We start from the raw sequence: 10,000 nt of genomic DNA, 5'->3' as shown, positions 1-10,000 counted from the left end.
ATATATATATAAAAAATTTTTTTTTCAGAAACATACATACATTTAGATACACAGGTCAGGTCAGGTATGGGAGCATGTGCCAGAACAGCGCGTCGCTGCATCCACTTTCCGCCGGTACTCCAGGGGCCTCCGTCTGGCCATCCCCCAGGCAGATGCCAGGCCCATCCCCATCTCCTTGAGATGATGGTCAACCTGCTGCAACCACGAGGCATGTGGTCGGCCCACTGGCCTCTTCCACTCATGAGATTCCCTCGCTGAGAGAATCTGGTGAGCAGGATCAGCGTCAGGAAAACGAGTCACATGTCCATACAGCCGCAACTGACGCAGGTAACAAATCTCATCCGAGTCTCTCTCAGCAACCGCTCGTTGGACACAAAATCCGACCAGCGATAGCCAAGGATTCTCCGAAGAGACCTGGTACCAAAGGAATTAAGTCTTCGTCTCAGATCCTTGGTCAGATTCCAAGTCTCGCATCCATAGAGCAAGACTGGTAGTACCAAGGACCTGAAGACTCGGACTTTCGTCCTCCCGCACAGGTACCGGCAGCGCCACACCCCATGATCCAGTGAATCCATGACTCCCCAGGCCCGACCCAGACGTCTATTGACATCTTGCTCACAGCCAGCAGAGGCATGAATATCACTGCCAAGGTAAGTGAATCTCTCCACGACCTCAACATCCTCACCACAAACAGACACAGACAGGACAGCAGCATCCAAGATGTCACCGAAAGCCTGGATCTTAGTTTTGACCCAAGAAACCCGTAATCCCAGCGGCTCCGACTCCTCATTCAGCACCTCGAGGGCCCGCAAAAGGATATCAAAAGTCTTCGCAAAGATGACTGCATCATCTGCAAAATCAAGGTCTGAGATCTTGACATTCCCAAACGATGCCCCGCAGCTTGATCTCTCCGACATCCTCCCTAAAATCCAATCCATACAAGTGCTGAAAAGTGTGGGAGCCAGTACACACCCCTGACGAACTCCAGTAACAAATGGAAATAAGTCAGAGATGGTACCACCACACTTCACAGCACTCTCAGTACCAGAGTAGAGTTCAGACATCAGATCGATCAGTTTTGGTGGCACCCCACGAAGACCAAGAATACTCCAGAGGACATCCCGATTCACTGAATCGAACGCTTTACAGAGATCAACATAGGCTGCAAGCAGCCCTTGCCGAAACTCGCCTGCGTTCGGTGAGGACACGAAGAGCAAGGATACGGTCAATCGTTGACCTCTTTGGTGTAAAGCCTGACTGCTCTGGACGCTGGTGCTCAAGCAGATGGTGGCGAACCCTATCAAGAATTATCCGAGCAAAGACCTTGCCCGGCACTGAGAGCAGCGTCACCCCTCGGTAGTTGCAGTCTTGGCGATCACCCTTACCTTTCCAGAGAGGAACAACAAGGCCCCTCTTCCAATCAGTTGGGATGATGCCTGTGTTCCAGGCAGAGCACAAAACTGCATGCAACGACACGAGTGGAGCATTTCCTCCAGCCTTGAGAAGTTCAGCATGGATGCCACAGATCCCTGGAGCTTTGCCCCGTTTCAACTGGTTCACCGCAGCCCGTGTTTCCACAAGCGAAGGTGGACCACAGTTGATTCGAGGGTCAGCAACAGTGATTGTAACACCCTTGACGTCCAACTCGACAGCTAGGGGATCAGCCTGGTACAACCACTCAAAGTAACCGGCCCAGCGGGCCTTCACTTCAGACTCCTCTGTCAAGAGCCCACCACTGTCTGCTCTAACTGCAGTGCTCCGAGGGATGGGCTTGGATGAACGTAATGCGCGAATTCCCCTGTAAGCGGGACGAGAATCACCTGTCCACAGGTGATGCTCTTCCCCCTCACAGATTCCTCGCACATCGGCCTCCTTGTCCACCCTCAGTGCACGTACAGTTTTACGCCTCAGCTCCCTGAACAGCTCAGCTCTGCCATTCAGCCTGGCCCTGCGACTCTGGTAAATGGTATCCAGTGTCGCTTGAGAGACAAAATTCTTTTTTGCCCTGCGGTGAGTTCCAAGACATCCACCGGCAACATCAAGGACGGTGGTCTTGAAGGCACTACACAACTCTTCAGGACCCCCCAAAGCACCCAGACCCCCCAAGTGTCCACTCAGCCTGTTCGCAAACTCCTCAGCTACTCTCGCATCCCTGAGCTTGCCAACATCCAGCCGAGGCTGGGATGGTACTATTCTCCAGGATTTAAGGTGCAGCTTTAGAGTTGCTACAACAAGCCTGTGGTCAGTATTGAGGAACTGAGCACTCCAGTAGACCCTGCAGTTCTGGATCATCCTCCAACGACCGTCAATGAGGACATGGTCAATCTCCTTTGCCACACCGCCAGCGTTGGAATACTAAGTCCAGCGATGAGCTTGTGGGCGCTGAAACCATGAACCAGCCACCCTAAGTCCATGACTTCTTGCAAAGTCAAGGAACTTGGTGCTATTCTGGTTCATAGTTCCTGACCCATGGGGACCAACACACACCTCATAACCATCCCTATCAGTTCCAGTCAATGCATTGAAATCCCCCAAGACTAGAAGTGTATCTCATCTGGGGCACTGATCAACCACAGACTCGAGCGTGGCGTCGAATGCGTCCTTCACGGTGAGATCACTCGCCTCAGTCGGAGCATAAACAGAGACCAGGGAAATGACACCTAAGGAGTGACAAATCCTTAATCTCATAATACGCTCGTTGACCGGTGTTACCTCAATTATCATTGGGGTCAGCTTATTGGACACAGCTACAGCAACTCCTTGGGTATGGTAACCATCAGAATGACCAGACCAATAGTAGGTGTAACCACCCACCATTATCTCGCCGCAATCCGGTCTCCGAACCTCAGAGAGAGCTGCAATCCCGATGTCCAAAGGCTTGAGCTCAGATAACAGAAACAGGTGATCATCCTCTCTTAGGGATAGGACATTCCAGGCACCCACCCGAAGGGACCACCTCAGGTTAACCCAAGGAGACCGCCGTCTGGTGGACAACACCTCAGCACCACTCCGACACACTCTCCCGCAATCTGACCCAGGGATGTTGCAACTTTTTTTTCAACAAAATTTCGATTTTTTTTTTTTGCATTTCTACATGTTATCAGTGATTTTCAACAAAAAACATGCCAAAATTATAATTGCGGCTGATTTTGGAACTTCAGGTGGATATACCCACGTAAAATCAATTTCTGTCTCAAGGAATCTCGTTATGACGAATGAATTGAGTATGTTAAAGTTAAAAGTAAAAGGGAAAGTTGCAAACTATAACTGTGAGCACTGTTGATGTCAAATTGAATGAATAGGATATCAGGTTCACTTGAGTGACCTCGCAGTATTGGCGGCAGAGGTTTTGCACTCTACCGAGTGCTCCCCCTCGAGTTGACATTGTCATGGCAGACCGTACAGATGCCGCATTTTCTTCTCGAGCCAAACGATGTGACGACTCGATCTTTTCGCCCAACGGCATAACCTTTCTCTACATTTTGGTACAACCAACGTTGTCCATTGCTTTACATTTGGGTTTTTAAAAACAGTGTGCGAGAAATACCACAAGGTTCATAATAGGAGGTAATCGTTCACGTACAAGAAGCAAACAATGACTCATCTCATCTCAAAAACTGAGATTGGTAAAAATAAAATCCCGCAATAACGGAATCAGAACACAAGTGGTTGCCTGCAATTGGTGGAAACCTGTGATAGTAGAACTTGCAATATTGGAGGGTTTCTGTATTGTGGTGTGGTGCAGTTTTGCAACAAAAGGTGCAAAAATACTAAAAAAAAAAAAATCCATTTGTAGAATGGGTATCCCAGCTAGTAAATAAATAAATGTCAATTGAGACAGACTGTAAACCACCTGCAATTCACAGATGACCGTTTTCATTTCCAACAATTCTGAAGAATTGAAAATCATAATAGAAAAGTAAAATTTAGTGTCAGAAGATTTTGACTTCGAACAATGAATATGATGCACTATCAAAATTGCAATGAATTGAAATTGATCATTGCAAAATGGAAGAAAACAGCAAATCATACAAATGTATACAGATCACTTTGAATAAGTGAAGAGATGTATTACTAAAGCTGAATCATTTTTTTTAACTGTAAAATTCAACTATCTTGCCTGAGAAAGAAATTTACAATAACTCCATAATACCAGCATTCATGTCTGACAAATATGAAGCAAAAATTGATCATCACACTTACAGCCATGGGATGATGCTGTGTCAGCATAGCAAAATGAGATGAAGAGAAGCCAATGAATCAGACAGAGAACAAAATTTAACAACATACTGGTTACGATCTAAAAACTGAAATGTAGCTGCTGGACAAATGGAGCTGGGCTGAACATATAGCAAGATGAAAACAACAATTAATATGAGCAACTTTGAGAAGGATATGGAAGAAGCACATGTAGACCAAAGATAAAACTGCAACAGAATTGAAAAATTCACTGCAGTACAAAGGGCCCAAATTGCAGAGAATGGAGATTAATGAACCATAGTGATGGAGCCTTCATCATGTAGTGGACTGAATCGGCCATCAAGTCAAGTGATGTTTGGTCAAGGGCTTTTTTTACAGGGCCAGTCAGGTTGCAGCAACAAAAGCTTTTAAAAAGTGTAAAGGACAGTAAAAATAGTCATCAAAGAATATTTATTGTTCAGTATCTCACTGGATTTCATTGTTTTGAAATTATAACAGAATATTTAACTGTTAAAAAAACCTTTTAAAACATTTTAAAAGGTGTTTGTAAAGGACAGTATAACAGAATATCTGTTAAATTTAACATTTAACAGAATGTTAAAGAAATATTCCATAAAGTTGTGTGACAGTCAAATATATTTTCAATTATGGAAAACTTTATTATCAATAAAGGATGCATCATTATATATGCTTTGATAATTTAGACTTGATTCTTGACAATACACTGTTGTAATGTGCTGGGCTCTAATAAGTCCTGTTATAATGGACTTTGAAATCCTCCTAAAAATCAGATTGTTTTCAGAAGCCTTTTTAAAGTTTTGAGTCAGAGAAGGTATGTTCATACAGTTCAATTAATCAAAACACAGAAAAAGGAAAATAGCATATCTGTGTCAGAACATAATTCTAACCCTCTCGTAAAATGCATTTCATATCCGATGAGAAGTTACAGAATCTTTCAAGCAGGTCGATCAAACATGCATTTATACTCATAGGAAAGGTTTGATTAAAAAAATTAAAAAATATAGTCATGTTGACAGGAGGTAATCATGAGTGGTGGGGGGGGGGGGAACTCAAGTAGAACTAATTAGTCATACTCTGCCTACATACTCAGTTGCACTAGTTTCCTTCTCTTTTTCTATTGCATCTTACTCGAACATACCTCTTGGCATACTGTTCTACATTCTGAGAATGTGATGAGAAACATCCCTGCCTCAGTTATCTTCATTGTGGATTTTTTTATTTTTTCTTGAAACTGCACTCCTTATTACCAGTTACTATTCAAATAAATTCCAGATTCTGTATGAACTCAAATTAAAATCATCAAGATCCCATATAATCATTTTCTGTTTCATGTAAACAAGCCTCATGTTTAGTGTTTCACTAAATTTTACATCTTTTTCTTGTTCATTCGGCTGCAAAACCTCAGCCATCCGATGTAAGCTCTATTGACAACATACTGGTATTAGCAAGATAACAGGTTTACATTTATCAACATTAAACATAATGTATCATGTCATAAACACAACTTTCCTGCAATCAATCATTTTCTTATAAAGCACTTTTCACTTAGAAGTAAAATGGCAAAGCTATTTACAACGAAGGATGAGGTAAGAAAAGTAGAAATTGAAAGAAAGCAAGTGTAAAGAGATGGGTTTTAAGAGAGGTTAAAAAAAAGTCATTTATGAGGCTGCACAAATTAAAAAAGGTAAACAAATCCTACAGTTGATAAACACAACTGAAGAATGCTCAAACAACAGATCTTCATCCTCGTGTGAGGAACTATGAGGAAACTGCCATTGTTAGACTGTAGCATTGTTGCAGGGCTATACATCCAAAGTCTTGCTCCACTCAAACAATCACAAAACCGTTTTGGTTATTTCAATCACAAGTTGCATATTTAACTAGATCTATTCTTTGTACAATGGGTATGTTGTTCAAGGAAATAAATAACATGAATTCAAAGTCTGACACATTTTAAGGAGATATTGTCAATGTCTGATTTCATTGCTACTTCACTGTCGATGTCTCATGGATAATTGCAAACATATACGATACAGCAAATATCAAGGACATTAAGAAGCAATGGACAAAATACATCTCCATTCCTAATGTTAAACTGCTTTAAGGCTTTATCACAAAACATACATTTGTGGGAAGTGATTTCCTGCAAGAGTACAATCTATTTAATAGTTGCTTGTAATTAACCAAGTCACGATCTTACCATATTCTACATGCCTTCATAAACAGGTTCTCAGAGAGCCCAATTGAGATTGCAAGAGAATCTCAGATGTCATCGACTTGCAGTCAATATGGTGTAATGGGCTCTATTTTGGATTTCTGATACTCTTTCAAGATTACTCTCTTGATAATTCAAGGTGCAACAACTTTAAACGAAGTAATAAAAATATTCTATTCACTTTCAAAACCACAAGAGGAAAAATGGTTTTAAAAATTAATCCAAACTATTTTTCAAATGTGTTCTTTCAGCACAGCAGGGGGTTTAAAAGTTTGATCATTTTTTTAATGGTATGCGCTGCTTCTTTGCTTGACCTTGCATCAGCAGGATAAATGTAAAGAGTATGGTACATCAAAAAGCAAAACAATTTAAAATGCGCCATTTTGCATTTCTTGTTTACTTTGGAAAACATCAGTTTTTATGGTATGCATACATTACATTGAACAATGTCATGGAGTGTATGCATTACATCACGAGACATGGTGGTGTAATGGTTAGAACATCTGCTCCGAGTTTGGGAGGTCAGTGGTTGAAACCCCTGCCAAGTCATACCAAAGAATTGGTTTTAAAATGGTACACGCTGCTTCCTTGCTTGACGCACCACATTTAAAAGGATAAGAGTATGGACAAACAACGCCGGGAAGGCAATGGCAAACCACCCAGTATAACCCTTGCCAAGAAACTGCTTTAGCAGCACCAACACTCTGTAAAGAGTATGGCACATCAAAATAAAAATAAATAAATACATTACATCGAACAATGTCATGTTTTCATAAATACTTGTGGCTCTGAAGCTTTCCGGCACTCTGCATTTTTTTTATATTGAGAGCAGTAGATACTTAAAAAATATTGCGCATCTTTAACCTCTGCCATCGAAGATGGATGGAGGTTACTGTTTTCACCCCTGTCTGTTTGTGAACAGTATTACAGAAAAACTCCTGGATGGATTTTGACGAAACTTGTTGGGGGTTTAGGTATGGTCCAAGGATCATGCCATTAGATTTTGGACTTAGTCCAAAAAAAAAAAACTTAGAAAATATTGCAACTTTTTTCAAAAAAATTTCCATTTTATTTGAATTTTTTTGCATTTCTACATGTTTTAAGTGATTTCCAACCCCCCAAAAAAAATTTGTTAGAGAAAAAAAAAATTTTGCAACTTTTTTTTCAAAAAAAATTGATTTTTTTTTTTGGCATTTCTACATGCGCGTCGATCTAGTTTAGTTTATTCAATCGTGGTTCAGTAGAGTCTGATCCGTTTTGACCTACAAATGAATAGGATATCAGGTTCACTTAAGTGACCCAGCAGTATTGGTGGCGGAGGTTTTGCACTCTACCAAGTGCTCCCCCTCTAGTTTTCCTCTGTTTTTCTACCTTCATCACTGTAAAACCTGGTGAACTTGTACTTTCCAAGCATTCTTGACAATGCATTTAAATGGGATCTTTTCAGATATTTCAATTGGCCTTTTCTATCCATTGGTGACTTTTTCAGGCCCAGCATGGGTCCTCATATGTGCTGCCATACTACCTGAATATCTAAAAGTCTTCCCACAAATGAAGCACTTGTATGGATGCACAAAAGTATGCGTCTTCATGTGAGATTTCATGTCATATGAACGCACAAACCCTTTCCCGCAAAGAGGACATTTGTGTGGGCGATTCCCTTTGTGGATTTTCATGTGCACCACAAGGTTGCCCGACTGTATAAAATCTTTCCCACATACAGAGCACTTATACGGTCGTTCCCCAGTATGAATCCTCACGTGGGACAATAAGTTACCTGACTGCGTAAATGCCTTATCACAAATTGAGCATTTATATGGACGCTCCCCTGTATGGGTCCTCATGTGAGATTTTACCCCACTAGAATTGGCAAATGCCTTCAAGCACACAGAGCACTTGAATGGCCTGTCCATTGCATCGCCTTTTTCAGCCGTTTTGTTTTCCTCGCCTGTGTCGTTTTTCTCCGTGTCATTTTTTTCTGTGTCGATTTTCTCTGCTGCGTCGATTTTCTCACATTTCTTTTTTTTTTGGCCTTTCTTGTTTTTATTGCTTGTGTGAAGCTTCATGTGTTTGGATAATCTACTTTTAAGTTTATTACTATACTGGCAATAGGTGCACTGGTACTTGGAAGACATTTTGGTTCGTTTCTTTGCTTGCTTCTTTAAATTACCCTTTTTGTTCAACACTTGGATGGAATTGGGTTTCAACAGCTTGCCAATGTCTGCAGGTTTCACTGCAAATACAATGCACAAGAATGTGTTTTACAACCTGTAAGAAATGGCAAGAATAAAATATTTTCACTCAAACAAAAAAAAAGTAAGAAGACAGCAGCCAAGTCTTGTGTAAAGCTGCACTCACCAGCTGTTTGCTCAGAAGAATTGCTGGACTCCTGAGGAGCTATATATGTATCTTGATTCACATGATGAGTGTTCAAAGCCTCATGTGAAGTTGGAGCAATGTTGTTGCCTTCGAAATATGCTGTTTCCACCAGTTCTTCTGAAAAAATGTCAAACAGTTGAAGGAAATAGGAAGTAACAAAGTACATCAATATCTCGATTTTTATCTCCTTTTCATAAGTGCTCACAACCCTCAGAACATAACAGTCCAATATGTTTAACAATTATTATTTAGCATTGTGTGAAGCTCCATGCGTTTGGATAATCTGCTTTCAAGTTTGCAATTATACTGGCAATAGGTGTGTTAGTACTTCTTGGAACATTCTGTGCTGTTTACCCTAATTCCTAATCTTAATCGTACTCCTTCAGTAAAATCCCCTGTCACATCAAGATTTGCAAATAAACAGGGACACATACTTTTGACAAATCGGAGAAAGGTGAACCTGAATGAACAAACCATAACATCATATGCAGCCTCATCATATCTGTCTTTTGTCTTAAAAACATATGTGGAGTGTGGATACATGGAATATGTTCGTTTAATGCACCCTTAAAAAATTGGTTTGGTCCACCCACGATACAACATTCTGTTGGTGACACAGAAAAACTCGTTTTTAGTCTTATATAATCTCTCAGGAGGTTTGATATACTGCCAAGCTAATAACAAGCTACCTTAACAATCCAAAAGAAAAGCTAAGATATAGATAGCATTTATAAATGATCATGTCAGAAAAATTCCGTGGAATCTAAACAAAAATTTACAAACATGAAGGACAAAAATATTCAAAGTGTAAATGAATTAAAAGCAAATTAAAATGTATTGTTACATCAAAAGGAGGAAGGGAGGTCCATAGCGAGATTGTGGTAAGAATAGCATGGACCATATGCCTGTGTAGCTTAAATTACTCTTGCAACAGGGAAAATGTGAAATCAAGATGTCTTTTAAAACATGCACTGAAGAGGCAGTGAATGTTAACATTAACACAGTCCTGTGGAGAGCAAGTTTGTTCCATAAAACCTCCGGTTTTCAGGTGAAAACTTAGGCACATGAAAGGTGCATTGCATTTTAAAAGGACAGTATGAACTGTTTGGCCAATGGACCAGAGGCAATGGCAGCAAGACTGGCTGCAGAGCTACAGGGAGGGGGGCCTAAGACCACAGTGTGGAA

The 10,000-nt window shown here is 40.9% G+C and overlaps 2 protein-coding genes across 2 annotated transcripts in view; one reads left to right on the top strand and one right to left on the bottom strand.

Annotated features, from left to right (window-relative positions):
• LOC147032350 (uncharacterized) overlaps positions 1-10,000 on the top strand; it is a 178,179-nt gene that overhangs the window by 83,133 nt on the left and 85,046 nt on the right. The gene's annotated exons all lie outside the window — the stretch shown is intronic.
• The window catches only part of LOC147032352 (uncharacterized), a 24,206-nt gene continuing 18,840 nt past the window's right edge, over positions 4,635-10,000 (bottom strand). The window contains exons 2-3 of the mRNA XM_085869890.1: positions 8,795-8,932; positions 4,635-8,669 (exon numbers count right to left, since the gene is read on the bottom strand). Of these exons, the coding sequence (XP_085726016.1) occupies positions 7,903-8,669; positions 8,795-8,932 (905 nt within the window). The 3' untranslated portion in view covers positions 4,635-7,902. The remainder of the gene's footprint in view (positions 8,670-8,794; positions 8,933-10,000) is intronic.

Source organism: Eptatretus burgeri, chromosome 2, assembly GCF_056783735.1.
Source record: "Eptatretus burgeri isolate ZD-2024b chromosome 2, Ebu_testis_v1, whole genome shotgun sequence".
Lineage (NCBI taxonomy): Eukaryota > Metazoa > Chordata > Myxini > Myxiniformes > Myxinidae > Eptatretus > Eptatretus burgeri.
The sequence above is the reverse complement of the archived record's forward strand: the minus strand, read 5'-3'. Positions and strand labels throughout refer to the sequence as shown.